The sequence below is a fragment of the Nannobrachium achirus genome, assembly GCF_963921795.1.
Source record: "Nannobrachium achirus genome assembly, chromosome: 19".
Classification (NCBI taxonomy): Eukaryota; Metazoa; Chordata; class Actinopteri; order Myctophiformes; family Myctophidae; genus Nannobrachium; species Nannobrachium achirus.
The window spans coordinates 38,242,054-38,264,951 of NC_137826.1; the positions used below are offsets into that span (position 1 = coordinate 38,242,054).

Below are 22,898 nucleotides of genomic sequence, written 5' to 3' on the forward strand. Positions count from 1 at the left end.
AAGCCTTTAGACGTATATTAGATGTCTAATAGACAAAAGATTTTTTAGGGGGTGTATACAGGGCAGGGATCTTATGGAGGCCATGGCCGCTGTTGCCCCTCAGTTTGGCCTTGTGCCCCTCAAACCAATGGCATGACCTGAGGCCAAAGTGGCCTTAATGCCCCAGCTGACTATATCACTTTCTCCTCTGTCTCTTTCTTGTCAATATGTAGACACTAGACAGTAGACACCAGTGTCTCTTTCTTGTCATGTAGACACCAGTGTCTTTTGTTGAGATTCTGAAATCATAACTCCCCAGAGTCCCCATCTTTTAACCAATTCAGTGACTTTGATTGGTGCTGGGCTGAGCATGGATCAGATTGTAAATACCGTAATTTATCTATTTCACTGCAGATTTAGGTTATCATCCCTACCCCTTAAATTCAACAAATTATTTTAATGGAACTAAAATCTTGTTTTATTTGATGCCCTTCCTGCCCTGGCATTTGGCCCTTGTGCCCTAAAAAAAATGCCAAGTGGCCTTGCCCCTTAAATGATGAAATTCCAGGCCTGATTGTATATAGCCTATCCAGTCATTTGGGGGAATAAACTTGATGGATGAAATGAACTCTGATAATGATGTTCACGTCATGAACACTTTAAATTACTTAAGATCATTTATTAAAAGTTAAAGTTTTTACATTTTGGATTGGACAATAAATAGCCAATTTTACAGATCCTATTCCTATCCATGAGGTTGCTTGCGGGCTACATATCAATCAAATATTCAGATAACACATCATTTAAATTGACCTGATGTTCTAGTTAAATTGTGATTAACAGATGCATACACACACACATACCGTACCTGAAATTCTATTTCTGATCTCTCGTTTGGTCTGGAACATTTCTTCCTCGTAGCCTGCGATGATCTTCTCAACAGCTTCCACGATCTCATCAGCAGCCGCAGACAGAAACTGCTTCACAAGGACCCGAAGACCTTGGATTTTACTCATCTTGGTATCTAATGGCTCTGATCACAATGACTTTTAACAAGAGCAACTATTCTCGTTGTGCAGCCTGCAGATGTACACAGAAGATGCGCGGCATGCGCCTATAGTGGCGTTTCCATAAACTTAATCGAATTAGGGAAGCGAATTATCAGAAATACGTATTAAGACAAAGCGAATTTAGCATGTTTCCATTTGCGGGTGTCATTCGAATTAGCGACGTCGCAAGAGTTGATCGGGCTGATTTTTATCAGACCGAACCTGAGCACTGCACCGTCTGGCGTCTGCACGTCTGACTGCTGTGACTCGGTCGCTGTCTAGTAGTGGGAAGAAGGTGTTATCATCATCATGGCCCCAAATAACTTTTAAATACAATTGGCGACGAGTCTCTTACGAAATTGGCAAGAGTTCCTCTCAATACATAAAGCTACCGGTTCACCGGGAAAACCGCGGTCGCGTCGCTGCAGTTGCACAGTGCATGTTTTAGCGTCCTCTGGAAGGTCAGGTGGCCGATCTGCAAGCTCTCAACACGGCGCGGAGACGTGGATGCGAGCTGCTGCATATATCTATGAGCTGCTGTGCCTGTGAGCTTGTAGATTGGGCACGTCAGGCACGCAACACCGTGGGATGGGATGAGGAAGGGTTCGCTCGCCACCGATGGCTTGAGGTGAAAACGGGAGGAATTTACACATGGTCCGTGTCACTCCGTGTGTACCGAGGTTTGTTTTGTGGGCTGAATTTTTCAGACCGAGAGACGTGAGGGCACTGCTGTGACTCGCTGCACACGCATCCCGATTCCCGACCCAGAGCCAGTCGCGACGCACCGCCGCGGAGAAAGTGCGGCCGGCGGGAGCACAGAGCAAGCGACCCCGGCCGGGGCGCCCCGAGTCCCCGAGCCGAGGCGGCCGCCCCCCCGCCTGGTTGAGTCCTCCGGGCAGACTGCATCCTGCAGCGTCGCAGATGCGAGCTTGTACGGCCACTTTTTCCACGCGCAACGCGGTGTGATGACGAAGGGACACTCCGTGTGTAACAACCGATTTGTTTTGTGGGCTAACGCTATACAATGGACGTTAATTAAGCGGCGGGGGAAAGTGTTATTGGAGGACGATATGGACCAGAACGTCATATTTTATTCGCATTTATTGTCTGACCCGTTTCCATTCACTTAAGCGAATTTAGTTTATTCGATTAACCCTCAAAATCCTCCTCCTCCAAGCGTATTATCTTTTTTGCGGATAATGAAAGTTTATTCGCAAATTGAAGTGTTTCCATAAAAAGATTTTGCGATTAAGCCGTTAATGCGCAAAAAGTAGCTTTATGGAAACGCCACTTATGTCATGTGAAGTGAGCAGGAATAGCTTAGCAGCAATAAGACTTCCGGTGTTCGATCTCTTCAGAATAAGAGTATTCCTAAAGCCTTTGAAAAAACGTTGAAAAACGAATAATTTTGCCATATGGACATTAAAAACATAGATCAAGTATCTAAACGAACTTACAAAATGCAAATTATGTTTCTGGGTAAAATAATAAAGGTTTTAATGACATAAAAACATGATAAATGGATAAATGCTGTACACTGGAGTGTATAGCCTTTACAAATTTGACTCTGGACAGGAGACGGCTCTTTGTGTCGCCACTTTGGACACACGCACGCGTGCAGGGAGACCTCCTCTGCCACACCGCACTCTCCGCTAAGCCGGAGAGGTGTAAAATAAAGTGCTTGGCTTTCCAGTGCAGCCATTCGCACAAAAAGTGACATTTTCAGACTCTAGTTGGCGCTGGAGAGCAGACGGCTCTTTGTGTCGCCACTTTGGACACACGCACGCGTGAGGGGAGACCTCCTCTGCCGGAGAGTGTGGTGTGGTAGAGGAGGTCTCTGCGAACGCGTGCGTTTGTCAAAAGTGCCGACACGAAGAACCGGCTGCTCTCCAGCGCCCACTAGAGTCGGAAAACTGCGCCATTTGAGGCCTTTTTGAGCGGCTGGTGGCCAGCTAATTTTGTAATGCCGCCCCTCCCGCTTAGTGGAGAGTGTGGTGTGGTAGAGGAGGTCTCTGTGAACGTGTGCTTGTGTCAAAAGTGCCAATACAAAGAGCCGTCTGTTTTCCAGTGTCCAATTTGTAAAGGCTATGCACTCCATTGAAGAGCATTTATCTAGATGTATATCTTTTTTTGTCATTAAAACTTTATTTTTACACAGAAACATAATTTTCTCTGTATAGCTTCAATTAAATGCTTAATCTATATTTTTAATGTGTAGGCTATATCATAGTCGTTTTTCAATGGCGTTAGGGGTATTCTTATTCTGAAGAGGTCGACACCGGAAGTATTTTGCTGGCACTAGATTTACTCACAGAACATAGCCAACATGGCCGCCGCCGTAGTGAGGGGCATCGGCTCTAACCTTGCCAAGAATCTGCGAGAAATACGTCTTCATTTGTGTCAGACCTCTGCCGCCAGCCAGGGAGCCAGGTGCGGATGAAATTAAATGGAGTGTTGTTCACCTTCTGAGTCTGCTGTTTACTACTGAGTCTAGAGAAACACACCACTGTGGTTTGTTTGCTACTTAGCTTAGCCTCGGTCTGTAGCTTCAAAAATAATACATCTAACAAGCCTTCCGTACGAGTCGGGATATCTGACCTTACAACCCAAATACCTCTGCGTTACAAAGGGATCCTCAGATCCATTATCCATAAGCTTTAGGGTTGACATCTCGGTTAAGTTCTTACCGGACACCTGGACTGCGGCGGGTCCTAATCCTGGACAGGACAACCAGTCCTTTGAGTATGAATATGATCCTTCAATAACAATGCATCATGAAGATGCAAACATTTTAATGATGTAAAAATGTACGTGTGTTTGTCGGCCGGTTAGCTCAGTTGGTTAGAGCGTGGTCCCAATAAGGCCAAGGTCGCGGGTTCGATCCCCGTACTGTCCAGTAAGATTTTTGGATTAATTGAGTACAAAGGGAGTCAAGCGACCTAATGTAAACAAGCCTAAAAGCTTTCTTGTGATCTTCATCCTTTAGTTGACCTTGTATCAGTGAACTGTGCTGTCCTGTACCTTTTCCTATGCTAACTTCTAAGTATTCAATCAAGTAGGCTACCTACAAGACACTGTCTTGAACCCGATCAATCAAGTACATGACACTGTCTCGAACCCACCACCACAGTCCACTCCATATGGACCTATTATTCTCTCACACTATTAAAGCTTATGTAGCCTTCATTGCTCTCATCTGTCAGGATGGCCGAGCGGTCTAAGGCGCCAGACTCAAGGTGACAAACCTTCCTGGTCAAGGGATTTCTGGTCTCCGTATGGAGGCGCGGGTTCGAATCCCGCTTCTGACATTACTTTATTGAATTAACCCAGCGGGACCAACAAAGGTCTTATCTCATCATTACAGCAGTTTTTCCCAAACTTTTCAGGGTGAGACCAAAAGAGACATCAGATGTTTGCCCGAGAACCAAACTAGAGAAAATGGGCAGATTTACAAGCGCACAACACGTCGCTTTGTGCTGCATTGTGAGCTTGTCGATTGGCTATTTTCACCAATTCTTAATTGTATAATTTTTATGGAATTTCTTAGATTTCTTTGTTTCTTTTTAAATGTAGGCAAAGAAAATGTGTGGCTCAGACAAAGCCAATCACTGGCTTGAGCTTTTTACATTTATTTTATATTATGGCTTTGAGTTTTGTGAAATGTATTTTCTAGGAAATGATGACACTAGAAACTACTGCTGTAACCATTAACATCAACTGACATTTACTGGTAGATAAAACCCCAGTGTTTGGTCTCGTATAGATTGAACTGAATATGATTCTGAATAGATCCAATGTGCTTCTGTTGTTAAACCCAGTGAGGCATATTGGCACCATTATATGTGATCCTGCCAACAATTGATTTGTGTAATTAATGGCCTACTGTTTGTGTGTGTGTGTCTGTCTCCCCCCCAAAACAGGGACTTTGTGGAACAAAACTATGTGGTATTGAAGAAAGCCAATCCGGAGTTTCCCATCCTGATCAGGGAGTGTTCTGGAGTCCAAGCCAAACTTTGGGCCAGATATGGTGAGAGACACAGAGACTTTGTTTTGACACATTTTGTTTTTGAAAAACCCTATTCATTCTGGACTGATATTCTGGACGTACGGGACAGATAAAACCTGTTCATTCTGGACTGGAATGACCATATATGGACATGAGGTGACAGACATTTTGTTTTTGATAAAACCTGTTAATTCTGGACTGGGATGACCATATATGGACATGAAACACACATTTTGTTTTTGAAAAAACCTGTTCATTCTGGACTGAAATGACCATATATGGGTGTGGGAAACACAAAGCCACTCTTTGGAAGCGGCTTTCACCGCTTCAAAAACCATACTGTAGGTTGGGCTTAACGGTTACCCCTAACAAACAAACATGCTTATTATTGAGTGATTTGATTGTACTAGAGGTTTGGGCTGCTACGCGGCCCTCACACCTACGCTTCACCGCCAATCCAATTGATATGCCTAAAGGGAGATTTCTGTACCCTTTGTGCCCATATATGGAGATATCTGTATCTGTCAGTCCTTGCCCATTTTATGCCCAAATATGGAGATCTCAGTGTCTATCAGTTGGCACCTCAACAGAGTGCAGTTCTAGTTTTTATTTTGCATTGTCTAGCGTATTTTTTCTACTTAGTTCAGCGTATTCTTGTTGTGTCCCCTGGTCTTTAAAATATAGAAATAGATAGCAAATATAGACAGGCACACTGATCATATTACGATAATTTGTGTTGAGCCTCGTACTCGCACTGCTAGAATAAAGGGCCCTTTGTCTTCTGGGCCTTACATTGCTTTTTAAATAAAAATAAAACTTCACCAGATGGGTATTATGTTATTTTTCAAACCTGTATTTTGTGTGTGTGTGTTCTCTCCAGACTTTGGGAAGGAAAGAAGTGTTCCATTGGACAACATGACATCAGAACAAGTAGCCCAAGTTCTAGAGACGGTGGTCAAGACCAAACCCTGACATTACTGGACTGCTTCTCCTCCACCCCATCCCTGTGTTGTTAATGTGATTATGACATCAACTGTTGTTAATATATTATATTGTTAATAAACCAAATGTACTAACTCCAACAAAGTGTAGATGTGTGTTTATGTATCTGTGCTGCTTTACCTAGTGTTATTCATCAATGTGACAACTGAACACAATTCCAGTTTGATTAACTAAAATAGACATCTTTAACAGGCACATGCCAAAAGAATAAAATCATTTAAAAACTGTTAAAGAGGGGGAGAAAAAGTCTTAATATCTTTTGTTGATAAGATTTTTTTATATTGAAAAAGTATTGAAAATATATGTTCCTGCCTGCACACTGTCTTCATTTACATTTCTACATTTACTTTTTGAATTAAGATTAAGATTTTGGTCAACTAACCATTAAAGTTGTTCATCATTTAATCAATACAAACGAAAGTCCCTCAGTGGGACTACTTCTTTAGTTTTCTATGTTGGCTCTCTATCCTACCCATGTTCTTTCATCAGTGTGCAGCAGTAAACTACTTTACTGAAATGGTATTGAAATGTTAATTATCTTATTTAATACATTTTGTCATAACTAAAACATAAGCATATAGGCTTTCGAATTCGAATTGGGGGTGTTATAAATCCTGGTCTGTTATGTGGAACTGATAGTTCCAATTCATGGCCGCTAGATGGCGATATGCCACGCCATCAAAGAAAAGCTTGTGGTTCCCTCCTACTGCTTCCTGTCGGTCTGCGCACAGTGTTGCCATGTCTGCTTATACGTAACTTTGTTTTTCTGTAATATTGCTTGTAAATATTGGCGCTTGCAGGTTGCATTTTTTGTTGTTTAAACCAGTGGTTCTAAATATTTTCACGTCAAGAAACCCCCAAATTGGGGCGCCCGCTGACCTACTGGTCCAGGCGCATACCACTTAGGCATTGCCACAGTGCCACATACATAGGCATGGATGCCTGGCAGCGTCGCCGGTTCGATTCCCGATCATCGCATGTCACTCCATGTCTCTCCCCCCATTTCCTGTCAGTCTACTGTCCTATCAATAAAGGCAAAAAAGCCCAAAAACTAATCTTAAAAAAAGAATCCCCAAATTGTCTCCATCTGACAACATTTTGTTTCAGCTGCCACTAAATATTATAGGGACCCCCATCCCCAATTCCCCATACTAGACTTTTGTTCTTAAAATGCTTCAAAAATTCCCCCAATAAAAAAAGGAGATCTACAAGCTCGCTCACAACCCATCGCGATGTGTTGCGATCTTGTAGATCCGTTTAAATGTGCTCTTGACATGTGGCCTTCTTTGGGGCTTTGTTTTCATAGACCTGTCTGCTTATTTCTCTCACACAACCTGGCAACACTGACAGGAAACAGCCGCAGGATCACAACAACATAGCTGCTGTTACATGAAAAAGAGTGTCGTGACTCGAGAACCACGGCAACAAATAACTACTACGTTACATTTACCCTATGTGTTTGGAATAGACACGAATAAATATTACTTCCCCTTGAAGGACAGGGAAGAATCTTCGACGCAATGCCTGAAAGTAAGTTGGAGTTTATGCATTTTATAGGGCTACTGTAACCGATTGCTAAATGCTAACGTTAGCCTTCGTATCGCTTGCCAAGTAGTTAAATCTTTTACTAAGTATCAGTATTCTAAATGCGCTGACTTTTACTCCAACACTGTTTGAGTAAAAGTTCAATATTTGGATCTGAGATGGAGTGGAGTTATTATGTAGAAGTAGGCTAAAAGTATTGGAAATTGGAAATACTTACTAAAGTAAGTACAATTACCCCAAAACTGTACTTAGTACAGTACTCAAGTAAATAGTACTTAGTTACTGTAACACCGCTGCTGCGAAGTATCACGCTTAGTTCAGATGGATTGGATTGGATGATTGAATTCTTTATTAGTCAGAAATGTAAACAGCACGAGGTACAGTCAGACATTTAGGCTGAAAGGATAACTCGAAAAAGTCCTGAGGACTTGTTTCCATTGTGGTCCTATAGTGTACTGTAAATGGTGTCCGTTTAGGTTTGAATGGCTGACCTTACTGTATTATTCTGCTAAGTAAAATGTGCCTTTCAACACGATTTATTTGTATATTATTAAATGTAATGATGGTCCCAGAATTAGCTACAGAGCCCAATTTAATCTATAACAGTCTGGGACAGATTGTCCACAGATTACAATTCTTAACTACCACCCATCACAAAGTGTTTCAATATGAGCACCCTGCCTCCATCATCAGAATGTATGTCGCAGTCCTAATGTGTGCAATCTGTCCTCTCATCTCTATTTGAATCACAGACCTTTAGACACAAGTGTCATTGGCTGGTCATTGTCCAGATATCATATGTATGATTATGTTTCATTACTCTCATTTCGAGCGAGACAGTTATGAAGCAATATGTCTATAAATCAGAAAGGCACACAAATATATAGACAGTTCCAGGCAGCTCTTGAATAACAAACTTTTATTTGTTTCCATATTTAGCTAATGAATAATGAATGTGCACCCTACTACAGATGGCAGTAATTATAATAAGTGATGCCCTATCTTGTTCCTTTCTTCTACCAGCTGAGACCTACTCCAACCCCCTGGCTCCTGATGGCCATGAGGTGGAAGACCTCCGCTCTGCTTTACAGTGAGTCTGCTGTTTAGGATTAAACACTTAAACTTAGCCCATTTGACTGACTCTGTGGAGAAAATATCTTGACTTGATGATAGTGTTTAAGAATAGTGCATAGTCCATGATGTGTAAGTTACAAGGTATTTTATTTGTTTGCTTGTTGTTCCTGAATTGTTCTGTATCAACCTTTTAACAACGTCCCTTTCCTGCCCATCCTGGCGACTTTCAGGTCCAAGCTGACCAACGATGACTTTAGGAAACTGTTGATGACCCCAAGATCTGCCCCCTCCTCAGCCCCACCTTCCAAATCCAGACATCATGAGTGAGTACATCACTGACTGACTGACTGACTGACTGCTGATGATATGCACAAGCACAAACACGTTAATACATAGGAATACATAATGTACATGTGGCATTAGATTAGGTGCAGTTACAACCTGACAATTAGCTCTTAGCGTAAGATCACCGTGCACAGGAACATACAGGACTAACACTAAAGCAGGTGACTGAGGTTTTGACACACAGTGCCATCTAATCAAATCTGTACATATCATGATTAACACATAAAAACTCAATAAAAGTGGCAGTACAATAATTTAAAAAAGGAAGGTAACTGCACACTCCAAACCTTGCTAAAAGCTTGTGAAAACAGTAAGGTTTTTTGTTTGCTTTTAAAAGACGAGACACTGTTGTAGCAGATCTTATATCAGCTGCAGTAGAATTCCACAGAGCAGGACCATCATGATTGAAGGCACCATGACCTGATTTTGAGTTTATTTTGGGCTTAGTGATGAGACCTTTGTCTGATGATCTACTATGGGATCTGAGTGGTATGTAAGGTGTGAGCATGTCGGAAACATAGGTAGGAGGTGCACTGCAGTGATAAAATGTTTAATTATTCTATTATTGATCTATGTTGTTAGCTTAGATCCTTATATTTCAACAAGAGATACTAAAATGTGCCCTTTTATTAAACCACTACCACTTTTTTGAGTCCACATGAGGCAATGTAATTGTCCTTTATGCTTTTAAACCTTTCTTTCTACATTTTTTGTTGAATTAATTGAAAGGAGTTGATAAAAAAGACACAACAATTGGCATTCTGAGTTAAAGCTTTGAGGTGAAAATCGGATCAGTTAAAAAGACTGTTTTATTACCCAGGATGCCAAGGGACTACAATGAGGACGAGGATCCAGCAGCACGGAGACGCAAGAAGAAAAGGTGAGGGTTATCAAAGCTCTGGTTGAGTCATACAGAGACTAAACATTAACAGAGAGGTTTTTGTTTGCATTACACTTTTCATACTGATGGAAACTGACGTTGAAGTCCTTGCTAGATTAATTTATGGAGTCGAATTACTGCTAGCAGAATAATTCAGACACACACAGTGACTCGGGTTTCAATAATAAATGTTATAGATTTATTTACAGCGCTGTAATATACATACAACATGAAAGACCAATGCACAAAAAGATGTCTCCCAGCCTCACAAAGGTGAAATGCAATCATCATACAGTCCCCACCTTCCTTAACTCCTTAGATATGACTTTCCAGATGGCTAACAATTACATTTTTTTTATTTATTTTTATTTTTTTATTTTTTTATTTGTCAGGGACAAAGCACATTGATCAACATGTCAGTTTTTCAACATCAATGTAAATATGCCAGATTTAGCCATGAGCTAATTTCCATCTGTAGTCCCTGGGCAGGCTGTACAAAAGTGAAGGTAAGGCTATCCTTACAAAACATACTATACATACAATACGGTACAAAACAAAACATAACAAAACAAAACAGTACAGTACAACATTAAGGGGACATACTTATAGCAAGTTGAGTGACTCCAGTGACAGATGGAGCCGATAGTTACCCATGATTGTAAGTTTGACTTGCTCTAAGCCACCTCTTACGGCCAGAGCCGACAACAGTAACATTTTAGTAAATAGTAATAGTAAATAGTAATAGTAAATAGTAATAGTAAATAGTAATAGTAAAATAGTAATAGTAAAATAGTAAATTGTTAAAGGGACTAGTACTAGCCAATTATGAGCAACTCCAGTAACAGATGGAGCAGATAATTACTCATGATTACAAATTTGATTTGATTTAAGCCACCTCTTGAGGTTGAACTTGAAGGTCAGATAGTTGGAGGACTGTCTTACTTCAGTCGGGAGACTGTTCCATATATTGGAGGCTCTAACAGAGAGAACTGTGTTACCAAACACCACTGCTTTCCACTCCACTGCTTATCTATCTATGAGATACTTCCCAGAACTCAAAACATTATATTTCCTACGACAGAGTAGAGAATACAAAATAAATGGGGAGTAGAGACTATCTGTATGGTAGAGATGTTAAGAAAATATAACTATCGTAGTTGCAATTCTCTCTCTCTCTCCATTGGGAGATGGAGACAACGGACAAAAAAATGTATGGATGGTAACTTCAATTAAATCTGCTTGGCTGATACCAGCCATAGGCCACTTCATAATGACTTACTGGTAACGGGCGTGGATAGTTTTTCACTCACTATCTACTACTGAGGGACAATCGTTCTGTTCTCATAATCGTACTGATATTTCTCTTCAGTTATTACGCCAAGCTGCGCCAGCAGGAGATGGAGAGAGAGCGAGAGCTGGCAGAGAAGTACAGAGACAGAGCCCGCGAGCGACGAGATGGAGTCAACAAAGACTATGAAGAAACTGAACTCATCAGCACAACAGCCAACTACAGAGCTGTAGGCCCTACTGCTGAGGCGTAAGTACACCTCTTACCACTACTACTGTTCCTACGAATACTACTACTGTTACTATGACTTCCATACTGTCACTACTAAATGACTATTCTTTGTCTTTTTTTTTCTTTCTTTGATCTGTATCTACCAACATCACTCTCTCCAGCGACAAATCAGCAGCTGAGAAGCGTCGTCAGTTGATCCAAGAGTCCAAGTTCTTGGGAGGTGACATGGAACATACTCACTTGGTGAAAGGTCTCGATTTCGCCCTGCTACAGAAGGTGTGTGTGTGTGTGTGTGTGTGTGTGTGTGTGTGTGTGTGTGTGTGTGTGTGTGTGTGTGTGTGTGTGTGTGTGTGTGTGTGTGTGTGTGTGTGTGTGTGTGTGTGTGTGTGTGCTTAGTTAGTACTTTGTGTTGTCCACCAAAGGGCCCAAAGAATGGGTTTGATCTCTCCTTTATTCCCTTTTACGTATTTTTTAGATAATGTGGGTCGGCCATTCATTATGTCCTATGCTTTCATGTGTACTAGATTACTCCATGGGGAGTATTCCTGTACCTGTCCTCTAAGTTATTTGTATTTTTAGTTTGTTTATAGCGGGATGAGATTTACACTTCAAAAGACAATGAATGATATGATGCTCAGATTGCTCACATATGGCAGACCTGCCAACCCGTACGCATTTTAAGGCTCTGTACGCAGGTACGATATTTCCCCTCATTGCTACGCAACTTCGGGGGATGGGCGCGGCGTGGTATAACAACACATTCTGCAGCAGCAAACGAGGCGAAGATTTTTGCAACCTGCCGTGTAGTTCCTCCCAGGCACCACTTGAATGGTGTGTGAATGGGGCGCATGGCGCTGGGGAGCACTAGAACAGAAGATATGCTCGTTTTTTTCGGCAGAAGAAGAATTGAACCGGATGCCATGAGTTTATTTTGGTTTTCAGCGCGGTGCAGCATGTACACTTACGCTACTCATCATAGAGTTATAATAAGAAGCTACTCATCTCATAGCTATCGCCGCCCGGTTTGTACAACGGCGATATTAATACGATTAATTTATAAAGAAGATAAACGGAGAATGGCCGTGTTGTGCGAGTCGTCGGTGTCGCCCCTACAAACAACTACGGAGTAGTAGTCTGACTAACAGGTAATATATTAAGATAACACTCAGCTAAGGTGAATTCACATGTCAGCAGCCACGATGGTGAGAATGAAATGGTTGTTATGTTGTTGTCGCTCCTCTCCGCGACGCGGTTAGGGTTTTAATCAAGTGAATCAATAATATTATACTATTAAACTGCGGTCGCCCCCGCGACAGCTTGTTGTGTATGAAGCCTGTGTTATACTTCGTCATACGACGGTGTTGCACATGAGCGAAGTCGGGAAATGTCAAAACTTGTGACCAGGTACAATGAACTGTAGCATACATTGACCATGATTAGGCTTTAGAGTAAAGATCCAAAAGAATGAAAATAAAATACTGGGCTCCCTGTTCCACTATCTCTAAATGAGTATGAATGAAGGAATTAGGGGGACTATGTGTATTGTCAAAAACATTAAAGGTGAACAAGTTATTTATTACCTGTGAATATATGAAGACATTAATGGTTTGTTAACAATGAGTAGCCTGTATCCTCTATGAATGAATATACAGACTAGACGGTATTTGATCTATACACAATGTAGGCCTATTTTAATGAATGCAATAGAAACCTACATGAGTTGAATACTTTCAACTTCATGCAAATCATGCACAGAAAGGTGGTTTTATTTAGGCTGCTCAATTAACAATGTTTAACAAAGACACAGGTAAATATTTAAAGGTAAATAGCCTACCTGACAATGTAATTAAGCTATTTTGCTATTTGAATAACATGATTATGTTGATGTATGTTCATTCATTAAGTCACTGGTGAGACTGTTTTGCTAGTCTATTGTTAACTAACTCTGAGCAAGTGCAGTTAATATATTTTATTAAGGATTTGTCAACAATATTGCCAAAGCAACATTACTGTATTGCCTGGTAATACTAGCCTACATTTTCTCCAGACCAAATGGCATTTTTATTTAAAAGGTTGATCTTGCCTCCTCCTATTAGTGTAAGTCAAGACATGCAATGTGCTACATTTCTGGTGTGAAATTTTGTTAACATAACTGTAAAGGTCCCACCCAAAAAGGCGCGTGGAACCCCCCAAAATATACACTGTTTTGTGCAGGAAAACCACAAAATTTGCACCGCGGGCGCTGCGCGGGCGCTGCGGGCGCCGCCAGGTTGGCAGGTCTGATATGGTGAAATGTCTTGTTAAAGTGCACAGTAGTGGTTCCACCCTGAGCAATATTTTGTGTGTATGTGCGTGTGTGTCAGGTACGAGCTGAGATCACCAGTAAGGAGAAAGAAGAAGAGGACATGATGGAAAAAGTTCAGAAGGAAGTGAAGTACGTTCTTCATATACCAGCAAATGTAAAACGTCTATTTAAAAAATAAATTGTATGGGAACCAGTAAATATAATAATCTCTCTAATATGATAACTACTACATATTATAAATTCATCACATTGTGACATGTAATATTTTGTAAATTATTGACAAATATTACCTATAATGACATGGCTAATAACGACTCCAGGTTGAAAGTGGTTTCATATAATATGGTATCCTAACTCTTAACGGCCCATTGCCCTCGGCGTCAATGAGACAAAGGCACCCATAATGTTTATGCTTGTGTGAGATCACAACCTTTGACCTCTGTCTCTGTTTTATCAGGAAGGACATAGAGCCAGAGGAGAAGATTGAGTTTAAGACTCGTCTGGGTGAGTGTGTTTTTTTCTTTTCTTTTTTACAGCCCGACAGAAGTCAGATCTTTGGGTCCGATCCTGATTTTAGAGAATACTAAACTACCAGTGTTTTGACCGAAATCTTCTGTAGACATGCAAAATCAATTCTAATCAAAACTTAAATTTGATTAAAGTTTCCATGAGAACATCTCAACGCTTCAGTATATGAAAAGAACATTTGACGTTATAGTTACATAGTCTGGCTTTAACCACCCATTAAGCCATATTCAACCTCTTGTGATCTTATATGTTGGCTATTTTTGAAATGTTTTGGAAAACTATGCATTTTCAAAAACACACTCCCCAACAGGAAGGAACATCTACCGCATGATGTTCAGGTCTCGTCAGATGGAGAGGAACGAGTTGTTCCTGCCAGGCAGGATGGCCTACGTGGTCGACCTGGAGGATGAATACGCAGACACGGACATCCCCACCACACTGATCCGCAGCAAGGCTGACTGCCCCACTATGGAGGTTAGGACCAGCTAATGAGTAGATCAGTGGGTTTTCAACCAGTAGTCCGGGGACCGCCAGTGGTCCTTGAGGGGGTTCCAGGTGGCCCCCAGCTAAATGATGGAGAGTTGGTAACCAAAAACGACCCTTATAGATCTCTTCAGAGTAAAATGAAACCAAATGGACCCGTAACAAATCTGCATTACTTAATTCTAAAACGTATACACTAGGGGTTCTCAAACCTTTTTATACCACAACCCCATATTATGAGGGAAATTATTTGGCGACCATGGAATGTTCCATTCTTCTGTTTTGTATCTCTCTCTCTCTCGTGCTTTCTCACTCCCGCATGGATTAAAGTTCTCAGTCGCCATGACTGATTTCAGTAAATTTTTCCATGATAGAAGTCAGCATGTCTTCTATGGACACAGGTTGCATACTGAAAATGACAGATCTAAAATCTCACAACATGTCTCTTGTAGATCGGCTATTTTCAGTTATTTATTTTAACTTTTTTGGTGCCATGATTTTTTCTCTTCAATGTCCCTTTATGCCATGGTCTCCATAGACTTCCATGTAATTTATAGTGCACGGATCGTGCACGCCCATGCCTAGATGATGCACCACGTGTGTGCCCACTGTTCACAGCTTTCAAACAAAAAAATCCGCTTGGAAATCCGTTCAGGCATTCATGATTTATCAGCCATTATGTTTTCTTCAGATGTAAACAAACATGGCTGCCATGTTTGAAAGAATGGGTTGGTATGGGGGTTAAACATGCAATTTCGCGATCGCGATCATGCCTAACACATTTCTGGAGGTCCAAAAAACATTTTTGAAAAAAAAAATTTTTTTTTTTTTTCTTTTTTTTTTCAAAAACGGCCCAAACTCGGGAAACTCGGGGTTGGCACAGCGGTGGTACCAATACAAACTCGGGAAACTCGGGGTTGGCACCATATGTGTTAAGATGAGGGAGTATTTGAAGTGGTCATGAAACATGAATGTTCTCAGATATTTCATAAAAGCAAAGGGCAAAGCCTCAATCTGTTATTTCTTCTAACTGGTCGGCTGTATATATAGAACAGCAGCAACATTTAGTTTTAGAATGATAATACCTAAACATCGTCATCTTACAATTACACACTGTGTTTGTTTTAGGAAACAGCACTAGTCACAAATCACAGATTGGAACGAAGTGGTTCAGTCATGATATTTTGCTTTATTCTTACTATACTTTCTGTGTGTGTGTGTGTGTGTGTGTGTGTGTGTGTGTGTGTGTGTCTCTCTCTCTGTCCCCAGGCCCAGACAACTCTGACCACTAATGACATCGTGATCTCTAAGCTGACTCAGATCCTCTCCTACCTTCGCCAGGGAACAAGACACAAGAAACTGAAAAAGAAAGACAAAGGTTAATACTGTTACTACTGTTACTAATATTGCTATTAGACCTACTACTGCTAATACTATATTCTTACTGACAATGTAATGTGTGTTTTGGTGTATTAGACCTACTACTGCTAATACTATATTCTTACTGACAATGTAATGTGTGTTTTGGTGTGTGTGTGTGAGCAGGTAAACTAGATGAGAAGAAGGCTCCAGGACCAGAGGCTGATCTCGGGTGAGTAAAAATAATATTGAAATCATAATCAATTTATTAGGACTACTGACGCCTCATAGTCGGCTAGTTGATTATAATGGGTCGGCTATTAGGTTATATCAGAAGTCACTTCATTTTGTGTGTTTGGCCTAATATTGTTAGCCTATTACAGTACATCAATCTATAGGCTTGTGAGCTATTTTTGAAAAATGTTGATTGATTTCACCTATAATGACATGCCTAAAATGTGGTGAAAACCTTGTTTCGATGTCACACGCGTGGTATGAAAATTGTATTAAAGTGTTTTTGACTGGTTATTTTTCATCCTCTCTCGCCTGCAGTATCTTCGATGACATCGGAGACTACATCCCGTCCGCCACCGCCACCAAGCCGCCTCCTAAGGACAAGGACAAGGAGCGCTACCGGGAGCGAGAGAGAGAGAGGGAGAGGGAGAGGGAAAGGGAGAGGGACAGAGAGCGGGAGAGGGAGAGGGAGGAGGAGAAGAGGAGAAACAGTTACTTTGAGAAGCCCAGGGTCGACGATCACGATCCCGAGGTCAGTCGGCTGGCTTCTACACAAATATTCATAATCCTGTGTGATTATTAACCATAAAACACTGTACATTATGACTAACTGTGTGTGTGTGTGTGTGTGTGTGTGTGTGTGTGTGTGTGTGTGTGTGTGTGTGTGTGTGTGTGTGTGTGTGTGTGTGTGTGTGTGTGTGTGTGTGTGTGTGTCTTTCTCTCTGCAGCCTATAGAGATGGAGACAGGTAAATTACAGTCTTCTCTTTATTATAGTGTCTTTAAATGCCGAAGATTACTACTTTATTACCATGTTAGTAACCAGTACAGCCATTTAAGATGACAGCTGACACATCAGACGATATTGAAGCCACAAAGGACATCTGTCATTGTATCTGTCGTGTTATTACTGCTGTACATTCCTCTCAAACACCATCTCCCTCTCTCCAGGACCTGGATCTGTGAAAGACCAGATCAAGATGATCAATGAGAAGTTTGCCGGTGCAGCCGGCAGCCAGTGGCAGGGCCAGGAGACATATCCTTCTGGTTCAAAGTTGGTCAAAATAATCGGGTTGATGGAACTGTCGATTATTTATATGGTGAATGAGAAGAGAGGTTAAAAAGTTTCTTTTCATTCTTATGTTTTGTTGTGTTGTCCACATTGTGGCTGCTGTCATTCTTTAACTGCCAGCCACTGCGGGCCAGCGAGGACGCGACCGCAAAGAACAGCTGGGAGACTTTTTCGGCATGTCCAACTCCTACGCAGAGTGTTATCCTGCGACGTAAGATAACACACACACGCGCGCGCACACACACACACACACACACACACACACACACACATGGATTTTTACACACTAGTGGATCGACAGAAAGTAATAAAATAATCATTTCATTGATTTATCATACCCTAACCCTTTATTAATTTTCATTAACATCATTTTATGGTATAAATTGACAGATGAATCCATTATGAAAATCTTGATTTCTTTTAAACCTACTGGGCGTGCCCATAGACATAGAAAGGTAGACGCCTCCTTCGGCTAGGGGGCGTATGCATTGAGCAACTAAGGGAATCTTCGTCGCTTCCGCGTGCGTCACACATACGGAAGTCGGTAAGCCAATCAGAGGCAGGTGGGGGCTGGTCTTTACGTATGCAGCCTGTAAGAACAGCTGAGCAGCGCAACATCGGAACTGGCTCTGTTGAATTGAATTGTGGTCCTTTGATAAGTCACGGAAAAGACACGCTGTGATTGGCCAGTAGTCACTTTGACTGACAGCGTTCCCTTAGTTTTTTCAGGAAGTCCGGTCTAGAACTTTTGCACATTGCTCCAATTAACTGCAGAGGCGAACGAGACATCTAGCTCTTTATATCTGTGGGCGTGCCCACAATCCCACACGACACGACACATACTGTATATCAACACACTCGTATGCTGTAAAGAGATGTATTAATTTGTTTGTTTTTACTTCTACCAATTACCCTGTGGGAATGTTAACTTAGTTTTTACATAGTTTTCACAACACAAACTTATTAAACACATTCATGTGTTGGAGCTGCCCAGCACGACCACAGCCTTCTACTGTTGGCCACCAAGCAGCTTCAGTGGAGTAACTTGGTCCTGGAGAGCAGTTAGCTGAGGCAGGAGACACTGTTTTTGTGTGCGTTGAATTCTATACTAGCAGTCCTCACCTCTCTGTCTCTCTCCAGCATGGATGACCTGGCTGTCGACAGCGATGAAGAGGTGGACTACAGCAAGATGGACCAGGTGACTAGAACCCAGCAGCATCACAGCACACAGAAAACCAGGGACTATTGGTCAATTATTTAAGCCAGTGGTTCCCAAACCTTTTAGCTCGAGACCCAAAAGAGACATTTGATGTTTACTACAAGCTTACAGAAAACAAAGGGACCCATAAAAACGTGTCCGCGACCCACTGTTTGGGAAACAAAGTGATTTAACCAATACTCCACAAGCGGGAGTGTGCTGCTGTCACAAGCATGAGGCTGAGTGCCATACTGTAGATCAGCACACCAGTGCCATTATCAGTGTACAGCACAACCTTGCGTGTATTATTACTATATTGTGATCATACCACACAGTTACATTACATTATACATTTTCAGAGAGCGAGACATTGTGATGTTATGAATGATGTAAGCAAGGTGGAATGATTATGGAGTGCTTTTATAGCTATTCCATGAATCGTTCCATTGAACACTGTTTGATGCTGCTTTAACCCATTCAGAACAGGTACACAATTTGTGTATCATTATTTTATGCTTTAACTATTGAAAATTAGCAGATATACAAGCTCACAGCGCGGCACCGAGTGCCGCGCTGCGAGCTTGTAGATCTGCTATTTTTGAAAAATCGTGAAAATTAGAATTTTGACCCGATTCTATAAGTGTCTTTTGAATCCTTCTAAGATTTTTGGAAAAAACCTATGTTTCTATGTCAGCAATCTGGCCAGCCATCGTCAAAGAAAAGGTCCTTTTCACTTAACTGGAGCTCAGTTAGTCTGTTCTTGAGAGACTACTATGTCAGTGGTGCTCAAACCTTTTCATGTGAAGGACCCCCAAAATGATATTTATTTGGCCACGGACCCCCATTTCTAAATATCTAGTTCCAGGGACCACCCAGAAGCAAAATTTGAGTTACAAACGTTCGCTTTGAAAATACATATATTCAAAGATTTGCACACATTTTCACGACTTTTTCAAAAATAGCAGATCTACAAGCTTGCAGCGCGGCACTCGGTGCCGCGCTGTGAGCTTGTATATCTGCTATTTTTCACTGGTTAAAGCAGTCAATAATTCTAGGCCCTAAATGGGTTAATTTCCAAACATGACAAGTTGGTTTTGTGTTTCTCTCGCAGGGCAACAAGAAGGGTCCTCTTGGTCGCTGGGACTTCGATACCCAGGAAGAATATTCAGACTACATGAACAACAAGGAGGCCTTGCCCAAGTATGAAGCGTTACAATTCCTATCTACAAATCCTAAGAATTTCATCATCTCCGTTTGCATAACCTTCCTTGGCATATCTTGGGAACCGTGCATCCGTGTTCACGATTGTGAACTTGATCGGATCAGCGGTTCTCCAGAACTGGTCTTCTCCGACTGGTATCTCACAAACCTTTCGGCCGATCAACTTCACACCTTTACAGTTTTGTATGTCTGTCTGCACTCCACATATCTTGCGAACCGTTCATCTGATCAAGTGTACTCTGAGGACACATGGCAGAGTACAGTGTCAAGTGTGAAGTTGATTGATGAGCAGTTCTGTACAAAAATGGTTATTTACTGAATGGTTGACCATGTTCTCATACGTTTTCCTTTTTGATTCTAGCTGTGTTGCACATCTGCTGTTCAGTTTACTGTCTGTCTCTCTTTTCTGTCCTAAATAAGTTTTATTTTCATGTGATTTATAATGTTGTGTTTTTGTTCTTTCAGGGCTGCCTTCCAGTATGGTATTAAGATGTCTGAGGGCCGCAAGACCAGACGCTTCAAGGAGACCAATGAGAAGGCGGAGCTGGACAGACAGTGGAAGAAGATCAGCGCGGTGAGACATGGCTGGATGAATAGAGATGAAAAGATAGACAGTCTTGTATAATAACACTAGATAGATTACTCTTGTGTACAAGATGTAACAAAAAAGTGTCTGATTAAAATAGGAACTTTAATCTGATTAAAATGCTAACTTTCACTTTCTTTCATTGTCAGATCATTGAGAAGAGAAAGAAGATGGAGGCAGATGGGTGAGTATTTTTCTTTCTTTTCGTTTCAGTGGTTCTCGTCTCAGTCTTGTAATCAGACTGTATAGAGCAGTGGTTCCCCAGCAAAATGTGTTTATTAACCACTATAACCGCATAAACATCGGATATTTGAAAATGGCAGAACAACTAGCTCAAAGCGCGTTGGATGTAACGAGTTATGAGCTTGTAGATCTGCTATTTTTCCAAAAACAACACAAATCTTGTATGATTGGTCCCTGAAACAAAGTATTTTCAAATGGGGGTCAGCGGCCAAACATCAATTTGGGGGTTCATGACATGAAAGCTGGTATAGAGATTACGCTGTATGTACTGAATGTGGGAAGTCTGGGAACCATTAAAACCGTTAACAATGTGTTTCTCTGGTTTGCTTTTCAGAGTGGACATTAAGAGGCCCAAATACTGAAGATCTCCATCCTTCCATGGAAATGCTTCTCCCTCATTCTACTTTATTTTTGTTTTGTTTTTAACCATTCCTCCTTCGTTGAGACAACCCAGTGCCACCGCTCTGATTTGAAATGATTCAACTTGGTTTATTTCAATTGTTTTGATTAGATGGGAGGTTCCAGTCAGTAAAAGGGGTCCAAAAAACTAAAAAAATAAAGAAAAAAAAGTAGCATCCTTTTAATTTAATTGATGTAATTAGATTATACTTTTTCTTACATTTGTTTAGATATCAAACGTGGGTATCTCTTTTGTGAATTACTCCTGTGATGTTGAACTTTGGTAGAACCTTGGATTGTACCTGGCCATGAAATACGGTACATACTCTACGTTAAGATATTGTCCATCTTTATCAGTTGCTCTGTGACTGAGGAAAGAAAAATCTGTTTCCTTTCTCTCTTCATCAAGTCTTTGTTGCATTTGGCCAGGGTCTCCAAAAATCCTGTTATTTAGTAGTAGGAAACTAAAGTGAAGCGGCTCTATTTGCGTTACCTTTGAATTTGTTCAAATCTGTGTAACATCAGATGCTGTGAAATCAAATATTACACAAATGTAGCCATTTCACTTTCCTAAAAGCTTATTCATGCCATGCACAGACCACGTGTTACTTTAAGTCATGAGGTCCTGACTTATATGTATCTCTGACCTCTTAAGATTAGGATAAGGTTATGTTTATTTTTAGATTGTGTGTTTAGGATAATTTTAGGTTTAGGCATATGTCCTTCAGATGAAGGAGGAGGATGTGCTGAAGTTCCTAGCAGCATCCATCCACCTGGGAGGCACCAACATTGACTTCCAGATAGAGCAGTACGTCTACAAGAGAAAAAACAATGGTGTGTACATACATCGTCAACCTGAGGAAGATCTGTCAGGTCAGGTTATGATTAGGATAGGTTTAAGCATAGATTTGGTGAGGTTAATGTTAAGGTAAGGCTAAGGCATAGGTTTTGTGAGGTTAAGATAAGGATACAGTTATGGTTAGGATTAAGGTTATGGTTGGGCACAGTAAACACAGTCTTGCGTGCTGTCTGAGCTGACAAAGCAGAGTGCTCCCTTGGAAGATGTGTAACTCACTCGTCCCTACGAAAACAAATATCGCTTGCAGAAATCAGCTCATCCAAGGTGCTAGAAAGGTTCAACATCACTTCAAAGGAACAGTACTATATCTGTAGATTAGAAGGTTTTAGTATGCTTTCAGCTGTTTTCAATTCCTAAAAGGACTGAATATTGTGTGTAAAATGGTGACCGTTTTGATCTTGTGATGAGAATAAATGGCAAAAAATATATTGTAGCACAATGTTACACACAACTTGATGCACAAACACTGCAGAACCCAATAAAGGAAGAAAAACCACTGAGTTGTTTCTAATCATTGTTGTGAATGTTCTTCCCATTAAATGTTTCATAAAAATACGGACCAGGTTAAAAATACTCCCTCAAAAGTCAGAAGTAAGAAAACTTCCAAGATCAAGGTCAATATGTACATGTAAAGGAGCATGCTTTTGCAAAAAAAAAAAAAAAAGGTGCTAAAATAGCTCTGTATTCCAATAGTGATCTTTGCAATAGACCAGACTAGAGAACGTACCACTCACTAGTGTTTACTGAAGAGGTGGTGAGACCCCTGTTACTGAACAAACACTAGGGTAATTAATTATTATCAAAATAGAGACCTTTAACCTTTTAACCATTATATGATGATGTAACCTTGTCAAAGTAGTAGGCGTATTAAATGGTCTCAGAAGAGAGACTCCATGGTGGTGACGCTCGCTGTTAATTATTGCGCTTGTCCACCAGGTGGTCCTACTGCACTGTGAAAAAGATTTCTGTGGCATCCCATCCACCATGGTTTGGTGTGTTTTTGGAGCTGTGTGG

General features: G+C 41.1%; 2 protein-coding genes across 2 annotated transcripts; both read left to right on the top strand.

The window, feature by feature from the left end:
* Nucleotides 1–3,336: 3,336 nt before the first annotated feature.
* On the top strand, nt 3,337–6,109 carry ndufa2 (NADH:ubiquinone oxidoreductase subunit A2). Its single transcript, XM_080749123.1, has 3 exons — nt 3,337–3,458; nt 4,949–5,055; nt 5,915–6,109. Exons 1-3 carry the CDS (start codon nt 3,355–3,357, stop codon nt 6,004–6,006), a joined length of 303 nt encoding a protein of 100 aa, XP_080605249.1. The 5' UTR covers nt 3,337–3,354; the 3' UTR covers nt 6,007–6,109.
* Nucleotides 6,110–7,410: 1,301 nt separating this feature from the next.
* Nucleotides 7,411–22,362, top strand: ik (IK cytokine). Its single transcript, XM_080748755.1, has 20 exons — nt 7,411–7,566; nt 8,605–8,671; nt 8,886–8,978; nt 9,821–9,880; nt 11,250–11,417; nt 11,561–11,675; nt 13,763–13,833; nt 14,162–14,208; nt 14,543–14,706; nt 15,985–16,093; nt 16,261–16,306; nt 16,627–16,840; nt 17,037–17,055; nt 17,258–17,340; nt 17,501–17,589; nt 18,519–18,576; nt 19,688–19,776; nt 20,263–20,371; nt 20,533–20,567; nt 20,961–22,362. The coding sequence occupies exons 1-20, from the start codon at nt 7,557–7,559 to the stop codon at nt 20,986–20,988; spliced, it is 1,674 nt and encodes a 557-aa protein (XP_080604881.1). The 5' UTR covers nt 7,411–7,556; the 3' UTR covers nt 20,989–22,362.
* Nucleotides 22,363–22,898: the final 536 nt, after the last annotated feature.

Bases quoted from the DNA above. Each gene is read 5' to 3' on its own strand.
- ik (XM_080748755.1), top strand. The intron at 8,672-8,885 runs GTGAGTCTGCTG...GGCGACTTTCAG, and splicing joins GACCTCCGCTCTGCTTTACA to GTCCAAGCTGACCAACGATG. The intron at 18,577-19,687 runs GTGACTAGAACC...TTTCTCTCGCAG, and splicing joins ACTACAGCAAGATGGACCAG to GGCAACAAGAAGGGTCCTCT.
- ndufa2 (XM_080749123.1), top strand. From the start codon at position 3,355: ATGGCCGCCGCCGTAGTGAGGGGCATCGGCTCTAACCTTGCCAAGAAT. The intron at 3,459-4,948 runs GTGCGGATGAAA...CCCCCAAAACAG, and splicing joins GCCGCCAGCCAGGGAGCCAG to GGACTTTGTGGAACAAAACT. The intron at 5,056-5,914 runs GTGAGAGACACA...TGTTCTCTCCAG, and splicing joins CAAACTTTGGGCCAGATATG to ACTTTGGGAAGGAAAGAAGT.